General features: G+C 34.1%; 3 protein-coding genes across 8 annotated transcripts in view; 2 read left to right on the top strand and 1 right to left on the bottom strand.

The window, feature by feature from the left end:
- Positions 1 to 2,493, top strand: part of LOC106622240 (putative fatty acyl-CoA reductase CG5065) — a 71,430-nt gene extending 68,937 nt beyond the window's left edge. For all 3 annotated transcript variants that reach the window (XM_036376524.2, XM_070108604.1, XM_070108603.1), the window contains exons 3-7: positions 41 to 134; positions 264 to 427; positions 734 to 1,522; positions 1,586 to 1,843; positions 1,915 to 2,493. In XM_036376524.2, coding sequence (XP_036232417.2) covers positions 41 to 134; positions 264 to 427; positions 734 to 1,522; positions 1,586 to 1,843; positions 1,915 to 2,044 — 1,435 coding nt within the window. In that variant the 3' untranslated portion in view covers positions 2,045 to 2,493. The remainder of the gene's footprint in view (positions 1 to 40; positions 135 to 263; positions 428 to 733; positions 1,523 to 1,585; positions 1,844 to 1,914) is intronic.
- Positions 2,494 to 2,745: 252 nt separating this feature from the next.
- The window catches only part of LOC106622244 (oxysterol-binding protein-related protein 9), a 37,797-nt gene continuing 13,766 nt past the window's right edge, over positions 2,746 to 26,776 (top strand). The window contains exons 1-8 of one of the 3 annotated variants that reach the window (XM_070108584.1): positions 2,746 to 3,160; positions 3,244 to 3,446; positions 9,982 to 10,110; positions 11,317 to 11,538; positions 11,640 to 11,717; positions 17,624 to 17,897; positions 22,224 to 22,484; positions 25,179 to 25,299. In XM_070108584.1, the coding sequence (XP_069964685.1) occupies positions 3,336 to 3,446; positions 9,982 to 10,110; positions 11,317 to 11,538; positions 11,640 to 11,717; positions 17,624 to 17,897; positions 22,224 to 22,484; positions 25,179 to 25,299 (1,196 nt within the window). In that variant the 5' untranslated portion in view covers positions 2,746 to 3,160; positions 3,244 to 3,335. Of the gene's footprint in view, positions 3,447 to 9,981; positions 10,111 to 11,316; positions 11,539 to 11,639; positions 11,718 to 17,623; positions 17,898 to 22,223; positions 22,485 to 25,178; positions 25,300 to 26,776 lie in introns of all 3 variants that reach the window. The other 2 variants (XM_070108583.1, XM_070108585.1) reach the window with 2 other exon arrangements.
- On the bottom strand, positions 5,001 to 8,927 carry LOC118679727 (very long chain fatty acid elongase 4). Of its 2 annotated transcripts, XM_070108307.1 has the most exons (5): positions 8,595 to 8,927; positions 7,261 to 7,357; positions 5,935 to 6,028; positions 5,629 to 5,872; positions 5,001 to 5,527 (listed from the first exon to the last, which is right to left on the bottom strand). In XM_070108307.1, exons 1-5 carry the CDS (start codon positions 8,638 to 8,640, stop codon positions 5,208 to 5,210), a joined length of 801 nt encoding a protein of 266 aa, XP_069964408.1. In that variant the 5' UTR covers positions 8,641 to 8,927; the 3' UTR covers positions 5,001 to 5,207. The 2 variants fall into 2 exon arrangements, with proteins under 2 accessions (XP_069964408.1, XP_069964409.1); XM_070108308.1 differs by lacking the exons at positions 7,261 to 7,357; positions 8,595 to 8,927 and adding an exon at positions 6,410 to 6,462.

Below are 26,776 nucleotides of genomic sequence, written 5' to 3'. Positions count from 1 at the left end.
TGCATTTGTCATTTGATTTACTTACACTTTTTTTTTGCAGGTCCTGCGGTCAGTTGAAGAAGATCTACTTGTTAATTCGACCAAAGAAGGGTAAAAATCCCCAAGAGCGTATAAAGGACATTTTCGGTAATGTGGTAAGTGATGAATTCCTCACTTCTCCCACCCAACTCTTCAATGCTTAATACCTGAAAAAATGCATGCAATTAGTTTTCTTGTTTATAACGGTAAATAATTATTTTTTGTCGCTCTCTCTTCAACGTAAGCTATTCGACATGGTTAAACAACAACGCGGCGAGTCACTAATTCTTAGTCTTGTGGAGGCCATAGAAGGGGATGTTCTGCTGCCGGGTTTGGGTATTTCAGAAGAAAATTTGCACAAATTACGCAAGGAAGTTTCCATCGTCTATCATTGTGCGGCGACCATACGGTGAGCTTTGGAAAATTATTCTTTGGTATATTTTGTGGTTGTAGTTACCACATTTTGTTCGAAGCGCTGTCTCAACGTTCTTCTGTTAAGTAAATACATCTGATTTTGAAACCTCCTTTCCTTTATAACGTTCCAAGTATAATACATGAGATCGTTAAGCTTCATAAAGTGACGTCGTAAATCTGAATGTATATCCGTCATCTTCAAATTTGTAGAGCACTCCGCACCAAATCCGCTAAAAACTTTCTTTACGCTATATTTACTTAATAAATACAATTAATTTACCGCTTTCTTCTCTTATAACAGTTTTGACGAGCCCTTACGCAAAGCAGTTTTCATGAATACACGCGGTACACACTACATGCTAGAACTGGCGGCCACACTCAAGCATCTAGACTTAATTGCTTACGTCTCCACGGCTTATTGTCATCTACATATTAAGACACTCTACGAGAAACCCTACGATCCACCAGCAAATCCTCACCATGTCATGCAAGCTTGCGAGTGGCTCAGCGATGACGAAGTGTCTACAATCGAGAAGAAAATCTTAGGTGACATACCCAACACTTATGCCTACACCAAATCGCTAGCCGAAGCGCTGGTCGTGGAGAAGTTCAATGAATTACCCGCTGTCATACTGCGGCCCTCCATTGTCATACCGATCTGGAAGGAGCCGCTACCTGGTTGGACAGACAATATTAATGGACCAACCGGCTTGCTAATTGGCGCCGGTAAAGGTGTCATACGCACGATGTACTGCAACTCTTCGGGTTATGGCGACTTTTTGCCCGTGGATATTGCTGTGAATGGCATGCTCGTGGCTAGTTGGCGTTTCCTAACCACCACTGATCGCAGTAAAGTTAATCGTGTGGCGCATATGACCAGTTCGAATGATATTAAAGTGTCGTGGAATGAGATTATCGAATGCGGTCGTTGGGTTATTGAGAATAAGATACCGTTGAATGGTGTGGCCTGGTATCCGGGTGGTTCCATGAAGTCCAACTATTATTTACATGTCGTGTGTATGGTGCTCTTCCATTGGATACCGGCGTTGTTTGTGGATGCGCTATTGATACTGTTGCGATATCCGCCAGTGTGAGTTTTTAACTATATAATGTTTTAACATTTTTTTTTTATAATTATACTCTCGCTTTCCAGTCTTTGTCGTGTGCAGAAACGCATCAATAACGGTTTCCAGGTATTCGAATACTATGCGAATAAGATTTGGAACTTCGATAATACCGAAGTGGTTAACATACGTGCGTTGATGAATAAAAAGGAACGTCTCACCTATGTTATAGAGAAGATCGACGTGGATCTGGTTGATTATTTCACGCAGTGTGTGCTCTGTGCGCGTCGTCTAATACTAAAGGAGAGCGATGATACCATACCTGCTGCTAGGAAGCATATGAAAATGTAAGCTATTGATTTGTTGTGTTATAAAACAACACTTTATTTAATTTATAAAAAATTTAAAATTTCTGCAGCATGTGGTGCGTGGATAAGCTCGTGAAAGGCCTGTGGATAGCATTGTTTGGTTATTTATTATATCGTTACGTGTTTGCCGGTTATTTTAATAACATTACGACATTAGCTCAACCGCTGGAAACATTTTAGTATGTTTATATTTTTTTAATAAAAATAATAATTGTTTTATTTTTGTTTATATTAAGTAAATAATAGCTTAAGTTGTATACCAAATAACTATATAATTTGTTGAATATATGTATACGAATACATATCTAAACATAATTTTAATATATGTACATAATGGGATTGAAATGTAAGTTTTTAGCTTAAGTTTGGACCCACAAATAATTATGAAATAGTACTACAATTGCCTGTTTTTTAATAAATGGAGAACATATTGTTATTTATTTATTTTCGGCACTACAAATTTACGATATCTGCAGTTTTTAAAGCAAATAAATTATTTATTGTTCTTTCCTCAATTTATTTTAACTTTGCCGACCTGACTGTACAGTACGAATAAGAAAATAAGCAAACAAAATAAATAACTACATGCTGTACTAAAAATTATTGGCATTAAAATAATTTCACGTGAACTACCCTGTGTCACTAATGTTTGTTGAGGCGTATTATATATTGGTGAAAATCGCTGTCAATTGGCAATGCACTAAAAATCAACAATGTACACATAATATTACCCAGTTTTAATAAAATATGACTGTTGCCACATAGTTTTGAACAAAAAACATTATTTCATTATTAATTTTTGTGCTCAGCACTCTTTTGTCATATGTTTCGATTTCCAATCGTCTCACTGTAGCTTCAATTTTTCGCCAAATTAGCAACATTCCTAGCGATCATATGTTCTCCGGGCAGTATTTAGTCAAAGTGTACGTGAAATTCTTCTTGTTTTTCCACTTTAAAATTCTTCTTAACAAAAATTTAGGTTTATTTAAAATAGCATGCCAAACAAGGACACACAGTAAAAAAATAAAAAGTGTTGTGAGAAAAGCGCACTTAAATGAAATTTCGTAAATATTACTAAGTCAAGGTCGCGTGCGACACAAGCTGCACTGAAACGTATTCGTGCAGTTACTCAAATCAAAAGAAGATATCGTGAATGTGTGTTATTCATGCAAAGGGCAATGCAGCAAAGACTGGGACAACTTCAACAGCAGGAGAAGCAGCTAAATTATACGTCACAATTAGCATTGTTAAACAAAAGTAACTTGATTGTGTGTAACAAGAAATTAACTACTTTCGGTTCGTTTTTGGTTAACTTATTATATTATTTGCATTAAAAAGTAAGCAGCAATAGAGTAAAGTTGCGTCACCTACCGGTATAGGTGCTGATTCAATTTACGGTGCGGCAAATACTTAACTACATATTTTACGCTTTCATTCGGTGCTTAAACCACAAACTCAAAAGTGCAAAATCATGTCCACTACGCTGGAGGGAACACTTAGTAAATGGACAAATGTGATGAAAGGTTGGCAATATCGCTTTTTCGTGTTGGACGAGAATGCTGGCCTACTGTCATACTATACGGTGAGTTGTGACCTTGAATGCTAGCCAAAATTTTCAACCGCTGGTTATAAATGCCAAACATAAAAAGTGGAAATATTATAAAATTAAGGGCGCGGCAGCCGTTAATTACGCGTCATGATTAATGTAGTGAGTTCAAATATAAATATATGCAGTTGTGTACATGGCTCAACAGTGTGTTTAATAAGCGTTATCAAATCTTACTACTTTAGCAGCGTACAGCTGCAGTAAGCGCAATCCACTGATAGCAGTAATTACTTAATTTGTTGATAACTGTTATTATGATTCCCTCAATATGTTTTGAAATAATATAGTAATAGTATTATTATAATACTAATGCTCAGATTTCCACCAACTATTATATTAATAGAACTTGAGTTTAATTCAATATCACACTTTTCTTGAATAAACACTCCACACATGGACTTGGACACATGGAGGTACACCTCTCGTACACGTATGTGTAGAATTTATCATAACGGAAATTAGAAATCTTTTGTTTATTGTTTTATCTTATCAGTAATGTAATATAAGTATGTGTATTCTGATGAAACTATACGCACGCTTTACATTGACAGGTGCTTATATTTTATTCTCAAATATGCCAATTTAAAGATTTTTAAACTTTTTAATTATATAATATTTAAAATAAAATCCACAAGTAGCAATTCAATTTGTTCATGGTAGGCAATTCTAGTTATCTCGATTTAAGACACGCCTCAAAGGTGGAGTAAAACTCTCTTAGAGTAGGGTGTAGAAATGAACAAATACATGTTTGTAGGTAAAGGAACTCAAAGAAATTCAAAACATTACAAAAATGAATCAACGCACATTTAATAAATTTTCCACTATAAACATAGTAGATTTTCAAGGTTAGAATTCATATCAAGTTCAAGCAAGTGCTTAGTATATAATATTGTTGGCCCACAATTCCGGCCGTTTACGACGAATGTTTTCGCGCAAATACCTAAAAACGCTCAAATAATACTCTGTATTGATCGTCTGTCCCGTTAAAACGAATTAATGAAGAACCAAATTGCGAATATTGAAAAAAAAACATTTTTCGGAAACTTTCTGGTCTTAATGTTGCTACAAAGTATAATGAACGATTTTAAAACCAAAACTCGGTTAACAATTCTTCGAGCTTCTCTATAGAAGACCTATATCGATGTGTACTCTATAATTACAAAACATTGAACATTTAACTAATTGTTCAGTAAATATGGCATGTGATTGAGGTCACTATTAGTAAATTAGTATATTATTTATCTAAATATTATTCCCTGGACAGTATGTATTTACACGTCAACCAGTCCCTCAGATTTTGAGATATCGCTCTGAAATTTTGCACACGTAATTTTTTCTCCAAAGAATCATATGACGCAACCACCGATATCATATACATACAAAGCTTCCATACAAATTGAACAATAAAAATCAAGTTCTTGCATGGAAATCTTTTTAATTTGACGAGATATTTTCATGAAATTTTGCATAAATTATTGTCCAAGGCAACGCTACAATATCCGAACAAATTTTCCAAATCAGACAAAAGTATAATTTTCTCATTAAATTTATTAATTATTACCAAAACTTAATAAAAAAAGTTTCTTATATAAGTACATATAGTATACATACATACATACATATGTATGTATATATTTTTTTTAAACAATTTTTGAAGACCATTTAGTTATGATGTGTTAGCAGCTTACTCAAAACTATAAAAATTAAATTTTTAATAATAATAAAAACAAAGAAGTGCTAACTGCTCTTATCACTAATTCTACTATTACTAGCTTTGTAAGCCTTATTGTAGAAGTCATAAAATCCATAAAATATAACAACGACAACGACAGAATAGTAAGTTGCAACCAACTTGGATATTTCGCAGCGACACATCAAGAATCCCGCTTGGGTAAGAATCAGTACGAATTGTATCATTTGAATAGTGGTAATCGATTTCTTGATTGGTGTTAAACGCTTTATAGTTTCCGCATCGCACACAGCTGCGGCCAAGTAGTAGGCATACATAATCACATGCACAGTAGAATTGAGTAAAATCGGATACAAAGCTGAGGTACCTGAGAATGTGAAGATTAATAACAACGCATTGAATTACAGTTGATTCTAATGCATAGCTGAAAAACGAAAAAAAACGTTTATTTTTTAATTTCTCACTTACCTCTATAATCCGTGAGCAGCAGATATATCAATGTAACAGTTGAGCAGTGATGGAATACATGCAGATACGACACCTGATTCTGTTTTTTACGTAGCACGAATACGATAGTTTCCGACAGCTCACTAATCTTTAGCCAGAATGTGAAGTAAGTGACGCGATTAAACAGATATTCTGAATATGTGTTCGGATCTAACGTAAGACAATCCCAGAAATGAAAAACGCTCGTTGAGGTTATGCGGAAAATCTGTTGCAAGAAATGTATGCAATTAAAATAAAAATGCATATGCTATGCATGTATAAGTTTACCCCATTGATTATATAGATACAGGAGAGCATTTGCATTGTATTGTAGACAATAATATAGGTTTTTAGCTGATAGGGCTCACGATCCTTCATATAACTGCAAATAGAAAAGTGTGTACACGAGCATATATGTTAATGTTTTTGTATAAAAAAAAATGTGTAAATTGCGTAAAAAATGCGCGAGTTCATAACACATATTTATAAGAAGTGCACAAGTTCAAGCTTATAATTACATATGTACATATATGGCATGCGCTTAAACATTGGTTTTCTATATTAAAATGCTTGGTATTGAGGTTATGTTTCCTCTTTTAAAATGATCTTTCATTTGTGTACTTTGGCATTGCGTGCGCTTCCTAGTTGCGTATTTATATGTATTCATGTATATATGTATATGTATTTAAGTCGCGGACACGTTTTGCCTTTAATCATTGTTTAATGATTTGCACTGTTTATTTATTAATTTATTTGTACTCACAAAGTACGACGGCATACTTTTAAAGTAATTCACTTCCCAGCTTAATTTTTCTCATGAATTTCCAATCAAATGCTAATTAATTTGTCCTAAATGACGCTTTAACCGTTACACCGAGTTCAATAAAGCACGCGAACTAATTAAATTCTTGTAAAATAAGACAATTATGCGAGATGGTTTTGTTTACCGCTTATCATTCACGGAAATGCAAAGATAAATAGCTTTGCAGCTTTCTTCTTATGTACATACATACATATGTGTAAATAAACTCTGCGTCTCATTTGTTTTAAAAATGTGAAAATTTTTTAAATACAAATTTAATGATTATTAGAGTAAAATTTTTTAGTCTACAACTGTAGACATCTTGATCCTTAGCTGGAATTGTTATGTTAGGCTTTGCGGAGAATTTTCGAATGTTGGTTTAGTTACTAATATGATTTACATTACATACGATTGCGACTGTATTTTCTAGTGTATCAGTAGTGTCTCGAATCCTAATAAACATTTATTGAGGTTATAGTAAACAAAAAAATGTTTAATTAATAAATTACTTTACATTCTTTTTTATGTTTTTTATGCACATAATAAACTAGTTTTGGACAGTTAAATACAAAAATAAGCAATAAAGTATTAAAAATCTAGAAGAGATTAGATTATGATTGATATGTATAAGTATATACATATACATATGTACATTCAATAAGCTACATATACATTTTGTATATTCCACAATCTTTTTATACTCTCGCAACATGTTGCTACAGAGTATAATAGTTTTGTTATTGTTATAATTTTATATTTCGTGTTATATGAATGTAAATAATAATGTCATATAATGTAATTATAAAACTTACTATGGCAATATTTTATAAATTAACAGCAGGTATGTCATCAAAACCGCAAATATGAACATAGGTGTACGCAAACCAAACCACTCGTCCAGCTCTTTTGCTATAAAAAATCAAATATTTAATTAAAATGATATGTATTACTGGAAATTTTAGGAAAATATATATAAATATGATAAATCAACTGATATTTTCATATTCATAAGTTTAGAAATTCATAAAGAGGTTGTAAGAGGAGCCCGATTTCCAATTTAGCTTATTATACCCTTAACAGGCTATATTAAGTTTGCCACGAAGTTCATAACACTTAGAATGAAACGTCGGAGACCCTATAAAATACATATATATTATATAAATGATCAGCATGACGAGCTGAGTCGATTTAGTATGTTCGTCTGTCTGTCCGTACCGATCTGAAAATTTTCAGTCGTTCTTTTCTCCCCAAGAAGCTGCTCATTTGTCGGAACCGCTAATATCGGACCACTTAGCATATAGCTGCCATACAAACTGAACGATCGGAATCGAGTGCTTGCATGGAAAAATTCTAGCATATGAAGTGATATCTTCACGAAATTAGGCTTGGGTAATGCATTCCTCGAAATTAAGTTCTTGTAAGAAACATTTTGTATTTGTAAAGGTTTAAGCAGATCTGACTTGAAATATACTTCGAAATTTTTTATTATTATTATTACTACTTTTTTAATTTAAAAATATTAATGTTTTTCATTAAAAATATATTATATATTTATTTATTATACTCTTTTCAGCAAATTTTATTCATACTTTGGGTCTATGAAAACAATATTGTAAAATAATTATAATTTTTGGATAAAAAATGTATCGATCACATTTTATCGATTAATATATTGTGTGTTTGATTTTTTTTGTTAGAAAAAAATGTTAAATTATAAGGATGTAATCATGTTTTCTTTATTTTTGTATGTATATGTATATTGGAAAGCCAGAATCTAATGGGATTTAGAACTGAATAATATCATAAAAAATTAAGAATGCACTATTTAAAAAATTCAAAAAAGAAAACTATATGAATAGACATAAGGTATTAATAAATTTTGTTGAAAATAAAATACTGCTATTTTGCTCCTTACATAGCAAACTAAATTTTTTTTTTTTCAGGATCATTAAAAGCAACCAAAGATTAATATCAATTGTTGATAAATTCAACATTATTGTATGAATTTTAATATTAGACATTTAAATATTTTTTTTGCAAGAAAGTTTGAAAATTTTTGCAATATAACCGGAGTCAAAAGAAGTCAAATCAAAATGAGAATTTTATATTATAAAATTTAAATGATTTTTATTTTTGGCATACTAACAGGTGCAGCTGTAATCCACCTCGTTCATATTCTGAAAAATATCCATTTTACACACACACACACACACACAAATACTGTTCCGTTAACAAAATTAAATAATGAAAAACCGAATATATTCCACCACAACGGTTCAGCAAGTAAATCCTTTTTTATTATCCTTGAAACTTTAAGTTCTTATATAGTTTAACGGTAATGTGTAAGACGCGCTGAAGGCAAGACAAGACGCGCCAAACTGCCTTTACTAAGTGGAGAATAAATGAAACTTGGGCACTTCAAGAACCCAAAGCACCGATTGGACGGGAAAAAGAGCCTAGCTGCGTGTATATTTCAAAAACAAGTCACTCAAAACTAACAAGAAAATTGTAATATATGTATTTAAGAGCCAGACAACGGTATACAATATACATATATACTATATATACTACATATACTTATATACTATATGTATATATTATATATGTGTAAATACATACAAAACGTATATCTATGCGGTATTGAACCTTTAAGCTCGGCTCTTCCAGTGCTGCATTTTTAATTGGCGTATTTTGAGTAGTTAACATACATAAGTATATACATATTTGCATGATTACATATAAGAAGCGACAAGTGCGTTGCCGATCGATTTACATTTATTTTAATTTTCTCGAACTTATTTTTCCTTTTTCTTCTTGTTTTTAATTATTTTTTTTTTTTACTTTTTTATTTTATTTTTTTTTTGTGAAATTTTTTTATTTTTTGTTACTTTTTATTATTAGTTTTTTCACACCAAAATGTTGCATAGAATAGTTGCGTGAACTAATTCAGCATAAAACTCAATGGAATTAAAATAAGAGGAAGCAGAGGCCAACTTTTTTATATTATAATGTAGATGTACCTATAGAGAAATATATGTACATACATATATGCATGCACTTGACGACATATGTAAACCAGACTGTGCGTGTACGCCAGTTAATTCAGCCATTGGGGCGTATATACGAGTACATCGATTAATTGCATAACTTTATAAGCGTACATATACCATATATATACACACACGTACATACATACATACATACAAAGATATACTTGTTTTTATTTAGCATAATATACATCTTTGCACGTGCCTTTTGTCAACCGCTATTCATATGGCTTTCCTGTACCGTTATAAACGTCTTCAATTGGATGCTTGCAGCACTTCGAAAGGCCACCTTATCCACTCACCGGTGCTCGTTTCGATTACTTTATTGATTTTAAATGCAATCAAACACTTGTTATTCATTAACTCGTCAAGAGATGTGTGTCTTAACATATCTACATACATATATACCTTTATTTACATATACTCACCTTTGTAGTTTCCTTTATAGGAAATTTCTCATATGATTTTCTTTACCGTTATTTGCAGTCGAAGGAGAAAATGATGAAAGGGGTACGTCGCGGCTGCGTGCGCCTCAAAGATGCTGTTATCGGCATAGATGACCAAGAGGATAACACCTTCACAATAACTGTGGATCACAAAACATTTCACTTTCAGGTATGTAAAGGGAGGTTAATTTTGAATTTTGTTTTGATTTTTTATTGAAAATATTAATTTGTATTAATAAAAAAAATTTAAATAAGCTTTAGTAGAAGCAGAATAGACAGTTTTGAGCATTATGAATAATCAGAAAGTTCAGCTGAGTGGTTCTAGTCGGGTTCAAATATGTGTCTGTGCTTTAGAACTCAAACTGCACACCCAGTTTTGATGAAAAATTATTCGCTATTGTTGTTGTTGTAGTGACATATTTGTCTCCCAAAAAGGCTGTTTGTTCCTCTACACGTCTGTCTGCTCCTACCTGCGTTCGAGGAAGCGTGGAATTGCTTGAAATATAATAATATTAATTATAAATAAACGCAATTTCAAAATGACTAAAGTTCAATTTATGAAGACCAATTAAGAACTGTTTTCTCAATTCTAAGCTTACTTTCAAATTTTCCTCCATCTAATATGAGAGGTACTTTTTTAACATAACCTATCTTTTATTAGTAATAGTAATTTTAATTCGTAATTCTTGCATCTCACAAAGTTATGTGCTAAATAATTAAATTTTTTGTATCAAATACAGAGTGGTAAATCTTAAATTTTTACCCGAAAAGTGCTATGGATCAGCAAATTCAAAATTTAATTCGAAATTGTAATGTCAAAACTTTCGTATTAAACTAATCGAAAACTGTATAATAATATTCGACATTTACAATCCAATTGACGTAAGTCTTAATTTTTTTCTTGTAGATAAAATTTGCTTTATTTTCATTGAAATAATTTTTAAAAAATATCATTATATTTAACAGAAATTAAAAAAAAAAAATTTCCTTTTAACAAAACTGAGAAAAAGATAAACGAGAGAGCTTTCCAATACAGAAATTTTTGTTTTTAAATAATCTAAAATTTCTTTTCTTTATTGTAGGCATGAATTAAATTTTTTTACTCATAAAAAATTCTTAAACTAAATAAATAATATATATTTGTACGTATATATGGTATACATTTATTTGCACATACATATGTATGTATGCACATTCTCTGTCATCCAACTGTCATTTGTTGCTATTCAAATACATCCAACCTTCATATTACAATAAACATTCTCTCTCTCTCCCAAATAAAAAAAAAAAAAAAAACCAAAAACCAAACCAACCATTGCGTGGTTTGTACGCAATCACTTCATCACCCACACGCCCGAATCCGAATCCATCACAGGCGCAACACAGTGAAGAACGCGAAAAGTGGGTTAGACGACTTGAGGACACCATACGACGGCATGCGAATCGCTCTCGTCTGTGGGACAATCAAAGCACTTTCTACCTTGGCGGCTATCAGAAAGATGTGGTAGGCAACAAACGTGCCAACCACTTGGAATTACTCGGTCGACGTGTATCGGAAGCGGACGCATACTTGCAGTTGATCATCGAGCAGACGAATGTGAGTGGCGAAAATTTGCGTAAAAAGAAAATGAAATATTGTGAAAACAAATTCAAATTGAAACAATACTAATGTGGGAAATGTATTTATTTTCCTTTTAGAAAATCAACAAACGCATTGAGGATATAACGGATGCTGAGGAAAAGGCCAAGTGCAAAGCGCTGCAGGATAATGCCAATGTGAGTAACAGCAGCAGGAGTCTGCACTGAATTTTCTCTTTTACATATACATGTCTATATGTATGTGAGCATGTGAATATATGCTTTCTACTGCTCACGCCCTGCTTTTTCTTGTCATGTTGTGACAGATACGCCGCGTTTCCAGCGGTGCTACTTTGTAGCCATTGTTTGTGCTTTTGTCTGCTGCGCTTTTGTGCTCATTTATTTTTTTGATTTTGTGTGTTTTCTTTGTTTTCTCCAACTTGTTTTTTGTTTTGTCTGCTACGCGTAAAATTACATGGGCTTGTCCTTTGCGTGTCTCCTTAATTGTCCTGCAAACAAAAGCCAAATGTTGAGACTGTAATTAGTTACGCTGTGGCGCTTTGATGCGTGAAATTTCAATATTGAAAGCAAGTCTTGAGGAAGTGAAAGTGTAATGAAATAAATGCAGAGTGATATATTTGATATGAAGTGTTAAATTAAATGGTACTTTAAAGCCTTAAGCTAACTATGATTGAAAAAACTTAACAAAAATCGCACTCACGGTAAGTAAACCGTAAAGAGTTCTCAACACGATTACTATTTCATTTCTCACTGCCTATAAAGTGTCATTACTAAACACCAAATTAAGATACAAAACTGTAATTTAGTGCAGGGGACTGTAGTGGTGAGAGGCACTTGTAGGCCAAAATTTTTCAAAGTGGGCGTTGCCCGCCCTCTAAATGCTTAAATGCAGAGATCTTCCAAACCACTAAAGCTATCTTAACCAAACTTGCTGAGAAGAAGTCTTTTCAGTATTTCTTGATACACTGTGAAAATGGAGAAAATCAGATAATATCCAAATTATCCATAACCTTTTAATTTCACACCCAGTATGGCGGCTTTATGAGAACCAGTGTAAAAATTGGACATTGGGAGTGGCACCGCCCACTTTTAGGGGAAATCCTATGCCTCAGAAACTACTTAATCATTTGGAACCATTTTGGTGTCTAAGGTTATATTATTACTATTGCACACTAGGGAAATATGCGGAATTGGTTGACAACCACGCCTACTTCCCATATAACAAATAATTCCCTCTGATTCTTTCACTTTACAGTATACAAATTAAATATCAATGAAGTCTTAGCCCCCATATACTTAATATACATTTTTCGCAATTCCGCTTGACTTTTTACCGCATCTATCGGTCAATATGTAAGAAATCTTAAAAAAATTCCGAAAGAATCTGTTTCTAATAATAGTGTATCTTCTTGCCTGTTATTGTAAATAATGTATGAAATACTTCCTACTTTTAATTAAAATATTGTATATACGAAAATCTGGTATATCACTTTCCTTGCGAGAGTACAAAATGTTCGGTTACACCCAAATTTAGACCTTCTTACTTGTTTGATGTTGTTTTTATTTATTTTTTGTTTATGTTGCGGTTTACTAAATAAAGCCTATTGTTTTGATAACGTTTATAACGTATTGTTTTGAAATATTATCATGTCCTGAACAGGGTATATCAAGATTTCCACGAAGTTTATAGCACCCACAAGTAAACGTCGGAGTTTCTATAAAATACGTATGTATGTAAATGATCAGCATGACGAGCCGAGTCCATTTAGCCATGTCCGTCTGTCTGTATATATGCGAAATAGTACATCAGTTTTTAAGCTATCGATATGAAATTTTGTACCTGCCCTTTTCCCACGGCCGATATCGGACCACTATAGCATATAGTTGCCATACAAACTGAACAATCGGAAGCAAGTCCTTGTATGTGAAATTTGGCATGAGTTATTTTCTAAGGTAACATTGTAATTCCCGAATAAATTGTTTTGATCAGATGACTATAACATATAGCTGCCATATTAACTGAACGATCGGAGTAAAGTCCTTGTATGGAAAACTCTTTCATTTGACGAGGTATCTTGACGAAATTTGGCAAGAATATAATCTCCGAAAAAATTGTTTAGATCGGATTGCTATTATATAAACTGAACGATCGGAGTAAAGTGCCTGCATGGAAAAAAATTTTATTTTTTATTGCCGATTCACGAAATTAGATCTGAATCAAGTTATTGAAGGAACCTTTGTATCTGTGAAGGGTGTTATAGTTTCGGTGCAACCGAAGTTAACGTTTTTTCTTGTTTTTTTTTGTTTTAGTATACTCTTGTTGCTCAGAGTATAATATTTTTATATACCTAATGGTTGTTTGTATGATCTAAAACTAATCGAGATAGATATGGAGTTATATATAAGTAAAGGGTGTTTTTTTCGAGGTATAGAACTTTAAGTTGGCATTACTGTTCAAGATGGCAACCGATTTAACAGCTGTCAAGTGTTTTATTCTCAGTTTGGTTTGGCAATTCATCATGAATAGACTCACGCCTGAACAACGCTTGCAACTAGTGTTATTTTATTTCGAAAATAATGGTTCTGTGCGGAATACGTATCGCGCACTACGTTCATTTTATCGTATGATGCGATGAAGCGCACTTCTGGTTGAATGGTCAACAAACAAAACTGCCGCATTCGGAGTGAAGCTAATACTTAATTATATGTCGAAACATCGTTACATCCAGAAAAACTGACTGTTTGGTGCGCTTTATGGGCTGGTGGAATCATTTAGTCCGTACTTCTTCAAAAACGATGATGGCCAGAACGTTACAGTCAATGGTGATCGGTATAGAGCCATGATTACTAACTTTTTCATTCTTGAATTGAACAACTATGATGTCCAGGAGCTGTGGTTCCAACAAGACGGCGCAACATGTCACACAGCTCGAGCCAAAATCGATTTATTGAAAGACACGTTTGGTGACCGCCTAATTTCACGTTTTGGTTCTGTGAATTGGCCACCAAGATCTTGTGATTTAACACCACTAGACTACTTTCTGTGGGGTTATGTAAAGTCATTGGTCTATGCGCATTAGCCACAAACGCTTAACCATTTCGAAGACAACATTCGCCGTGTTATTGCCGATATACGGCCACAAATGTTGAGAAAAGTTGTCGAAAATGGGACGTCCAGATTGGACTTCATCCGAGCTAGCCGTGGCGGTCATATGTCAGAAATCATATTTAAAATGTAATGCCACAATATTATCTTTCGGATAAATAAAATTCATGTCAATCGAATAATCCATCGTTGTGTTATTGCAATTTAAAGTTCTATACCTCTAAAAAAAATACCCTATATATGAATGATTAGGATCACGATACGACTTGAATTTCGAGTTACTGTCTGTCTGTCCGTCCGTCTGTGCAATCGAAGCGAAATATCTTGATGAAACTTGATACACTGTGAAAATGGGTGAATTCGGATTTTAACCATGCCACTCTCCACTTTAGGTAAAACTAGTAAAAGTGCAATAAATCTATAAATAAATCGCCAGAGACATAAAACAGATGGTACGAGAGTGCTTTATAGGAGCCGGTGACAATTTGGACAATGAGCGTGGCACCGCCCATATTTAGTTGAAAACCCATATCCCGGGACCTACTCAACCGATTTCAGCCAAATTCGATAGGTGTATTATTCTTATCCCTATGACCACGAATTGTCCAAATCGGGCAAAAGCTATTCAAGCCCTCAGATGCCGAATATGTGGACCTCAGTTTCTAATGCTTTTTATCGAAATTATTGGTCAATTTGTGAGAGATATCATAGAATTCGGATCAATAACCCATAGCCCTCATAAACCTAATAAAAAGATTTTCGAATCAGTCAGCCAGTAGGACTGATATCGCATACATCGAAAAACATGTGAGTTATCTAAATAAAATTGAAAGAGCGTGTTTCTCTAATAATGGTGCATCTTTGGTGCATCTGGTTGACTTTACTCCTTATATATTGGTGCTAGTATGTAAAGTGCCTTAATAAAACTCAGAAAGCATCTGTTTCTGTTAATAATGTGTAGTAATTGGGTCAATACTACACCTATCTCCCATATACCTAATAAAAGATTTTCAAACTTCCTTATACCGTATATATCGGTCAATATGTTTTCTTAACTTTTAACTTTAAAAAATTATTAAGCCTCTAATTTTCTAACATGCATGCCTTTTTTTCACATTTTAATGAATAATAATGCACTTTATGAAAATTTTGGACTGCTACAACAACCAAACAGCTTTAAATATCTGTTATTTGAGTTTGAACTTTAAATCCGTTGAACTCATGCCGTGAGCACTTTATATAAATAATCATATATTTATCACTTTCACTGTGACAAGCCGATCTTAGTCCGTAAACTCCATAAAAATAATAACTAAATAAATAATTTATTAACTTGAACGACAAATAAACATATTGCTTAAGTTAAAATATAAAAAAATTTAAATTTTTGTAGAAAATGAAAAAAAGTAATAAATACTGATTACTTAACACATACTGACATTTAAATTTTTGTTTTTATACTATACATATACTATCTAATACAATCTACTTAAACAGTAATAAATGCATATGGAGAATAAACATGAAATTATGCAATATTAAACAACTGCACTTTGCTTGTGTGGGCTAGTTGTCTCTGTGTCTTTTTCGAAAACATATTTTTGTAAGCGCAATTTCTAATAGCATTAATTGGCCACAAATCGCGTACATAACATTAGGGTTTCTCAAATTGATTTGTGTTTTCAAACGCCCCCTGAGGGTTCAGTTTTTGCTCTAAGAAAGTGATCTAAACAAACTCTTTATTTTCAATTTAAACCATGACCATTTTTGTAGAGCAATAAATCTCCTTAAAAGTATGAGTTTTGCAATTTAAAATGAATTTTTTCATTGAGTTATGAAATTCAAAAAAAAAAATAGTCTTCAAATAATCTTTTAAACGGTGAGGTTTACGAAAAAATCTTAAGGAGTTAGGGGTAGTCAGAATATTAAAAAAATCAATTTTTTCAAGTTGATCCGATAATTACTTTTTGAGTTATTCGACAAATAACAAAGCGCGCACTTTAAAGCTCTCGAGAGCAGGTAGGTGAAACTTTAAACGCGTTTTTCTCAAAACTATGATTCTTGAACTGGTGACAACTGTACCTCGAAAACCGCTTAGTAGATTTTAATGAAATTTATACTGGTTTTAGAATACATAATAAACTCGGTCCTGGTCGAAGGATTTTTTTTTTTAATTTCGATTTTTTAAGACCAAATTAACTGTTGATTTTTTCCCAAAAATCTAGAAAAAAATTTCCTGAGGCCGTCATTGTGTTAATTTTTGAAAAAACAAAAAAAGCTTCGATCAGGCCCAGGATTATCTATTTATAAAACTAATTTTTTCTATCCGATTGATCTTAGATAAATCTCCAAAGGCTTATGATTGTCACCGCAAGGACCTTTTGGAACTGGATCAACACAGACAGCTATAATTTTGGAAATAAAAATTTTTTTTTGAAATTTTCGTGACTTCAAGTCAAAACATTGTATAATAATGCCATATTACTACTTTTGTAAAATAACATGATTTAATAGCAAAAAAAAAAAAAATTGCTGAAAATTCTCATTTTTTCGTACCTCTGACTAACCCTAACCCCTTAATATGTCTTTTGTAAAGAGCATCTAATTTCGTAGAAAACCTATGAAGCAAAATATTTTTTCAAGCAGTTGGAATTCAAATCTTACATTGTAATATTAAAAAAAATTGAAAACTGCATTTCTTAGAGGTGTCTAAGAACCTATTTTTCAAAGTACCAAGAAAATTTATTTTTTTTTACCCACCCTAATATACATATACATATGTATGTATGATAAATATATATATATATATACGTATATGTATCTGCCGTTTCTTGTTATTGTCGTAATTTTAAATTTTTGATTTTTGTCTCTCTCTTTCGTAATAAAAATAATAATATTTCTTTTCATTTCTTTTTCATGCTTTGCCTCTACCACCACCACCACAACCACACACGCGCGCCCATTTACCCGGGCACAGGCCATGCTGGATCATATCAAACATTCTATTGTAAGTCTACAAATCGCCAAAAATATGGCGCACCCAATCAATGGTATCTACAATGGACCCATAATTGCGAGCACTGGCAGCAACAGTGCCACCGCTAGTCCGACCAGTGCAAATGCGGCCACATCTGTTGGCGTAGTAACGGCTGCGAAGATGGCGCCACTCAATAGTGGTGCGGATGCGGCAATGAGTGGCAAGCTGGATGCGAGCGGTGGCGAGGAGGAGGAGGATTCCACCACAGAGAATGGTATGTTTACATTTTCGTTTATGCTTTCGCTTACCGCTACGTTTGCTTCGTTTGCTGCCTTTTACTATGACATTGCTGTTCTGTTTTCGATTGTCATCATTTGTGTGTGTGTGTGTGTGTCTGCCCAATGTCACCGTTTTGTGAGTTCTTTGTTTTTACATTTCTTTTATTGCGTTTTTTGTTTTCATATCGTTATTCGTGGTGTGAATATGAAATCTTGCTTTCCTTTTCAACTGCCGCCGCCACATCAGCTCTTCTACATATAGTATCTACACTTTATCGGTGTTTTTAATTTCCGCTTCCTTTGCAACTGTCACAGCGCTACCGACACCCAGACACACACACATACACATACAAGGACACCCCTGGACCCACCCACCTACTTTCACATTTTGCTTTCTTGTCTGCCGACTTTGTTGTTTGGTGTTTGCTGTCAATTCGCTCGGTTCTCCGCTGGAGTCTTTCGAGTAATTTCCAATTGGTCTTATTTAGTTTAGCTGTGCATTACCCTCGTTAAGTATGTCGTTGCTTTTCGTCGCGTGGCATTTTCGTTTTGGCAAATTCCCGTAATAAGTGTGTGTTTATAATTGTTCACTGTTTCTTTCGGCGGTTATATAAATCTCAACATTTTATTAGTTCAGCTGTAGCGCTGCTCTACAGTGTGGAAGAAGAAGAAAATAATAATAATTAATATCCAGATGACCTCTAAAACGGCAATTTGTAGTAAGTAAGCATATGGTGATGTTTTTCATTTATTTTTCACGGCACCTTTAACATCGCAATGCTTTAAATTTTCGTTTTGCTATAAAAAAAATTCGAGCGAAAATTTCAGAAAGCGTCTTAAGACTAGGGACTAATTTTTTATGTAAAATTCGTTGGGTGTTGTTTATTTACAATTCGTTGTGAAACAAACGCAACTTTTATTTACCGCTTACAACAATAGGAAACAACATTAGTGTACTAGCGTATTTACTTGCATATGCTATTAAAGGTATCATAGGTTATGTTTGAAATTTTTTTGTCGAGCTCAGTTTCTTTTTTCTGATTCGTATTAACTCTCCAATATCTTTGCATATGCATATGTTTTTTTATTCACACTTTACGGAGTTAAATGCATATCTGACCTAAATTTTTTTTAAAAATAATATTGCTGTTTTTGTAGCAACTGTTTTAAATGTGTGTTTCTGTATTGTCGTCGAAGCAATATAACGTTAAATCCCGATAGAAAGAGCTGTGGCCGAATTTGGTACCACTTCCACAATACTCTATGCTATGTAATAGACCCGGGATTTTTTTTCAACCAAGTAACTCGACAGTATTCTTTTAAAACTTTTTGAGGTTTCTTTTATGTCAGTGGAGCTCTCAGAACAACGCCAAGCCAGGCGCTAAACGTAAGTTTACACAAACCTGTTTTTTAAGCAAATGGCAGCGAAGTCAGCTCTGAGACTGAGGGAATTCTCCCTACTAGTCGCCAGTAATAAGGGGCATTCTATGAGACTTAGGAAGTTCCCGTTTCTTCCCATATTCACGGATTTTCGAAATCCTACAGAGCTGAATCTAAATCCAATCCCCAATGTTGCCTTCCCCTCCAGAGAGGAGTGGGAAAGGGGAGTGGTGGGCAAGGAAGCAGGGGTAAGCTACTATTCGGATGATTCCAAACTGGATAACCTAGTAGGCGGCGGTGTCTTCTCAGTTAACCTAGATACGAAAATCGCCTTTCGGCTTCCAGACTACTGCAGTGTCTTCCAAGCGGAGATCACAGCAATTAAAGAAAGCCTTCTTGTACTGACAAGGAGTGTGACCACAACAAGAAATATATTTATATATGCAGGCAGCCAGGCGGCTTTGAAATCTCTAGTGTCTCAAAGGGTTACGTCTAAGATAGTGAAAGATCGCCTTGATATCCTAACGGATCTAGCATCCTATTTCCCTGCAACGGGTCCCAGAATGCAGTGATATCCCCGGGAACTGTGTAGAAGATGAACTAGCCAGAACAGGCACCACGCTACAACTAGATGTCATAAATATAGCTGGATTTCAGTGGAATCAGTCCCTGACTTGCTCAACAAGCAGGCAAACGTGGCATGAATGGAATATGAGCCTCACATGCCGACTGTTAAAATTCAATCGGAATGATATAGAGTAGTAGGAGTACTAACAGGCCACTGTCTAATCGGCAGACATGCAGGTAGACTTGGAACGCCATATAACGACTATCGCAGAAGCTGTCAGGAAGAAGAAGAGAAGGATACCGTTAAACATCTTCTATGCGATTGCACTGGTCTCTATAGGAAGAGGATCGCAGCCATCGGTCAAGGGTTTTTCGTTGACGTCTCGGAGGTTGCACGGATAAAAGTGGTCTTACTGATGAAGTTCATCAGAAGAACGGGTGATTCAGAGAGGAGCCAATAGAGTGAGGGGACCTTAGTCCCGCTGGTATCACAATGGGCCTCCTGAAGGCCTAGGTGTGTCGGAAGACAGCCACTCTATCTGCCTACCTACCTACCTTTATGTCGCAACAACGAAGCGACATTAAAGTTGACAGTAAAGGATTTGGAATATTTGATCACTAGGGCTTAGGGAATATGCAAAGAATTGTGTAGTGTCATACTAGTATATCTTTGTTAAGTATGTCGAAATGGTTAGAAACCCAGCTCAGCTCATGTTCATATTTGATTAAGCATTTCAAGCTTATAACTGACAAATGGACGTACAAGTTTTACGCCGCCACCGATGTGGATTTTATAAACTGCTTTCACTGACTAACTATAACTGATAATAATTATTAATAATAGGTGTCAGTCAGAACTTGGTATGAACTCAGTTCTTGCATAGTGGTAGTAAGTAGCTCCAGTCACTGAAACGCTTCAAGGTTAATACCTTCTATGGTACTTGAGAAAGCGTTTCGAAATCCAATAACATTCAGGACGATTTTTTTGTTCCGAATTAATTTATATTCTTAACCCTGATTTCGAAACAAGTGTTTGTCAGATATGTTTAAGGGCTTTTGTTTAATACTATCCATAAAGTTAGGTTATTTTTGCTGATCGAATTTTTTTGTTCATCAGAAAAACTCTTATAGTAGCAATAATAGCATAGCTTTAATACTGATATCCTGAACAAGATATATTAAGTTTGCCACGTAGTTTATAACACCCGGAACGAAACGTGGGAATATGATCTCTTCTACAGCGTCCATACATACGTATATATATATATGATCAGCGTCTGTAAATTTTTGAAATATTGATCTGAAATTACACACACGCCTTTTTCTCCCCAAGGAGCTGCTTATTTGTCGGAACTGCCGATAACTGACCACTATAGCATATAGCTGCCATAGTAAACTGACCGAACAATATCAAGTCCCTGTATAAAAACATTTTTCATTCGACAAGATATCTTCAAAAAATTTGGTATACTTGTAGATTATTATCCAAGGCAACGCTATAATTTCCGAATAAATTATTGAGATCGGACCACTATAGCTAATAGCTGTCATACAAACTGATTGATCAAAATTAAGATACAAATCTTTTTATACTCCTGAAGTTAATGGTTTTTCTAGTTTCTGCCAGAAATACATTCAAGGGCTTGAATACCCCCAATTTTTAGCTGTTTTTCAGTTGTACTGCGAACGAAATTCGAACCCGCAACTCTACTAGCGGCTTTTATGTATTCGAAACCTTTATGTGTAATTACGGCAAGCTTTCAGCGCAATTATACAACTTGTAGAACAACAACAAGTAGCTCGGAACAAGTAAGCATTTTTGTTTTATTGAATTTCATGAATTATTCCAATAGTCTTTCACTACAGTATGTAAGCGTGTAAGCGTAGGTAGGTAGGTACCATAGGTAGAGAAGCGTGTAAGCGTACGCAAATATATTTTCCTCATTTATAATATCAGCCACTGACCAATAGTCAGTATAGCGTTGCTAGTAAGCAACTAAATAGTGACCTTTCGCCATCAGAAACCATTGACTTGCACTAGCAGCACTGATGAATAGCACAAACAACAACACACACTCATATAACACAAGTAAATAAATTAAGTGCTCCACAAGCCATCAGCTTTTTTCGTTTTTCCCTGCATTTACTCGTTAATTTCCCGACGCTTCTCCCGCCGCGCTAGTTTTGTATGCCATTTTTCTGCATGATTATATGTACTTATATAGTTTAGGTGGCTATGTTGTGTGCGTATGTATATAGTACATACATACATATAGTTGGTGTGCATATGTATGTATATGTATATTGTAGTAACTGTAACTGTAACTGTGGTGGTTGTGTAGATATTTGCATTTAATGAAATCGCGTTTAATTAGGCTTATTGCCGCAAACACTGCCACGTGGTGCCGACAATGTGCATGAACTTGAACACCAATGCAGTCAATATCAACAATTACAACAACAACAACAAGTAGAACAACAATACCAACAATTACGCTTCCGTTATCAATACCCACATCAATACAACAACGTCGGCATGTCTGGCCCCATCGCCACCAGCATCGATATTGTTGACATAATCGCCGATGGCATTGCGTACGGTACTGCGGCCGATATTGCCACCGGTGCGATTGGTGGTAAGTAGGTGTAGTATCCACAACAGCTCCCCAAGTCCAAAATTTCTATGTGTCTTGTTGTAATAAATAATTTGTAATTACATATGTGCGTGTATATACATATGTAGCTGTGAATGTGCGCGTGTGTTTGTGTGCGTGTGCGGGCACTTTGTTTACACCTTTTGCACAATATCTCTATAGGCATGCTTTAATTGATTCTCTTCCTTTAAATAAATGCATAATTAAGCACTTAAGAAGCGATAATACGTAGAAGTAGCCTCTGAAACGTTTCATTTGCATCATTTGAATAAAGAAAAAATATTATAAAATATTCTAAATTAATTATTCCATATTTTACATTATCGATTTGATGTGTTCATCGCAAAAGTTTTGTGGCGATTCATATAGTTGTCTGGCACTTTTGAAAAAGGGTTCTCTTAAATGTTGTTTTCATCCTTCAAAACTCGGCATACTACATAAAAACACGTACATACATATATACATACATGCATACATACATAGATACATATTGTACATACCATATACACATTTCTAATAAGCACTTACTTTTGACCAGCACGCTATTAAAGGCCTCTCAAAATTAATTGTCTCAATTACCTTTTACCATTTACAAATAATAATAATGTTACATTCTTCGCCGCGCTCGTGGTCTTAAAAATTATTTTGTTTACATATTTATTTTATTTATTTTTTCATTTTTATACCCTGAACAGAATTTAGTTTGTCACGAAGTTTGTAACACCCAGAAGTCTATTTATTCATGTTCATCTCTCATATATATATCTGTATATACGAGAACTAGTCCCTCAGTTTTTGATTTTAGGTTTTTGGACCACTATAGCATATACATAGGTTCCATACTAATCCAGTCCTTGTATGGAAAACTTTTTTATTTGACAAGATATCTTTACGAAATTTGGCATAGATTATTGTCCAAGACACCGCAACAAATTGTATAGATCATGCAAACTGATTGATCAAACTGAAGTGTTTGTATGGGATCTTTTGTATTTGTGAAGGATATTATAGCTTCAATGCAGCCAAAGTTAATGTTTTTTATACTCTCGCAACATGTTGCTACAGAGTATAATGGTTTTGTTCACCTAACGGTTATTTGTATCACTTAAAACTCATCGAATGAGGTATAGGGTTATATATATATAAATGATCAGGATGAAGAGATGAGTTGAAATCCGGGTGACTGTCTGCCCGTCGGTCCGTCCATCTGTGCACGCTGTAACTTGAGTAAAAATTGAGATATCTTTATGAAACTTGGTACACATGTTTCTTGTTACCGTTAGACGGTTGGTATTGCAGATGTTATCTTGTATACATGATCACATTTAGGTGGGGCATCTGCAGTTAAATATTTTTTTTTTAAGTGGGCATGATCCCGCCCCGTAATAGATTTAATGTGCATATCTAAACCGCTAAAGCTATAGTAACAGAATTTACTGAGAACAAATGTTTTTAGAAACTCTATCGACAGTGTAAAATGGGAGAAATCGGGTGACAACCCCGCCCACTCCCCAAATAGCAGTAAAAATACAAAAAACGCGATAAATCAAGCCCTAAACAAGCCAGAGACATTAAATTTTATATCTGGGATGGTATGAGATGACTTTATAGGAACCACGTTCAAAATTAGTCAGTGGGCGTCACACCGCCCACTTTTAGGTGAAAACCCATATCTTGGGATCTGCTTAACCGATTCCAACATAACATTCTTCTCATATTTCTATGTTATAGTGCGAAAATGGGTAAAATCGGATGGCAACCCCGCATACATCCCGTATAACAAACTTCTAAATTTAATCTGATTCTTTGATTTTACAGTATACAAATCAAATATCAATAAAGTTATCAAAATAAAACTTTACACAAATAATGCTCTCAAGGTTTTTCATCCCAAAAATTGTCGAAGTCGGCCTATATCATTTGCATTTGGCTGACTGTTTACCTAAAATATCTGTCAATCTGGGAAGTCTAGTATTGAAATTCCGGGAGAATATCTTTATGATGATGATGATGCCTTTGTGCAAAGAATGAGTAAATTCGGGTCAATACTTCCCATAGTTCACATATACCTAATATAAATATTTTCCAACTTCCGGTTAACTTGTTACCGCATATATCAGTCGAGTCGAGTACGCAAGAAATCGATATATGAACAACCCCGGGTCCATGTACTGCATATAATGTTTTTCATTAGTTCGGAATGGAATTGGATTTTCCATCCTTTAGTTGATGTGTTCTTCATATTCCCCATATATTTTATTTAACTTTGATTGAGTTCGTATAACATATATATCTCATTTGAGTTGGTTAGGTTGAATGGTTTCACAACAATTTTTAATGTAAAGTTTTGCAACACTAGAAAGTATTTCCTCGACTTTGATCCTTACAAATTGCGAGAGTATAAAATGTTTAGTTACACCCGAACTTAGCCCTTCTTTACTTGTTGTTGTTATTTTTTATTTAAATTTTAATTTATTTTGTATTTTTAATGTTTATTTTTATTATTATTTTTAAATATTTATTTTTTATTATTCAATTATATTTTCATTCATTCATTATGCTTTTGCTTTAATTGTTGTGTTTGTCAGCTAATTTAAAATTTTCCGCACTTATTCACTTATTTAGTAATTTCTAAATTAATTAAAAAACATATGTAACTCCTCTTTATTCATTCAGCAACAACCGCTCCACTCGCTGTGGATGTGCCTGAGACCTCTTATTCCAGCAGCGAAGATGAGGAAGATTTCTATGATGCAAATGATGATCCATTTACTAGTATGGGAAATTCGCCGAGCTAGTAAGTATAAAAAAAATATTAGTCAACGATAAGTAATTTGGCTTTTTAGGGATTTTTAGGGTACTACACTTTTATGAAAATATATAAATATAGGTTTGAAGAAAAACAATTATTTCGCCTAAATGTACCGTTACCTTCCTATCTTTCAAACCTACGAGTACAGACATTACTAGAATTCTGAATGCAAACTAATCAAGTCGTTAGTGCCCTTCTTAGATTATACACAATAAAAATTATGACCATAGCTCATATGGTTGACAGATAGGACCCAGCGAAGAGATAAACTGACATTGCTATTCACAATTGAGACATTGAGCTTATCAATTTATACGTTAACCCGACTACTACGAATTGCTCACCGATTTATATCCGATTTAGGTTGCTTTGTTGTTATTATTGTATTTTAATTGCGTCAGAAAAAAATTTTCCAAATAGGTTTGAGGAACTGCTTCTGATTGTCGTGGAATTAGAGCTGTAGCAATCTTCTCTTAACCTCTTTGGCAAATGTTTACTATTATTAACTGCTGAACCTCTAAATATCAAACAGCTTCATATGTTTGTCAGGAATTATGTCCATGAATGTCCATCTCTGTCGTCTTAAAACCACTCATCTTGGCTTTTCTCTTTTATATTTCGGTACAAAGATTTCCTTTTACTTTTATTGTGGAATTATTTAAATTTAGTGCTTAAGAGAAAAATTGTTGCATACGGGAAGTCGCTAATCAAAACCAATAATACAAAATTATATAATTTCATATAATAAGTGTCAAAATTTCATTATTATAACCTGAGCAGGGTATACTAAGTTTGCCACGAAATTTGTAAACGTCGGAGACCTTAAACATGGCGAACTCAGTCGATTTAGCCACAGCCTGTCCGTATCTATGCGAACTAGTCCCTTTGTTTTTGAGATACCAATCTGGAACTTTGCACACGTACCTTTCTTTCCAAGAAGCTGCTTCTTTGTCGAAACCACCGATGTCGAAGCAGTACAGAAGCTTCCATATAAACTGAACTACCAAAATCATGTCCTTAAATGAAAAACTTTTTCATTTGATGTGAATTTTTGCATAGATTATTGCCCAAAGCAACGGTATAATCTCCGAAGAAATTTTTCACATCGCACTACTATAGCATATAGCTGCCATGCAAACTGACCAATCGAGTTCTTGTATGAAAATTGTTTTATTTGTAACTTTTGTACTTGTGAAGAATATTATAGCTTCGGAGCAACCGAAGTTAACGTTTTTTTTTTTGTTTATTTTTTTTATTAAATTTTACTATCGTGTTACTAGTTTTTGCTCTACTCTCTTCTCTCAATTAAATAGTTTATCGGTTTAAAGCCGCCTCTAACCCGCTGCTGTATGTTTATTAGCACCGTTTTTATTGCCAAAATTTATCAAAGGCTTGGCATTGTTGAAGTGTGTATCGCTGTTGTTCATTTGTCATATCGAATTTTTCCGCAACACACAGTTGA

Source organism: Bactrocera oleae, chromosome 4 (assembly GCF_042242935.1).
Source record: "Bactrocera oleae isolate idBacOlea1 chromosome 4, idBacOlea1, whole genome shotgun sequence".
Lineage (NCBI taxonomy): Eukaryota > Metazoa > Arthropoda > Insecta > Diptera > Tephritidae > Bactrocera > Bactrocera oleae.
Note: the sequence above shows the minus strand (reverse complement) of the source record. Positions and strands in the feature narration are given on the sequence as shown.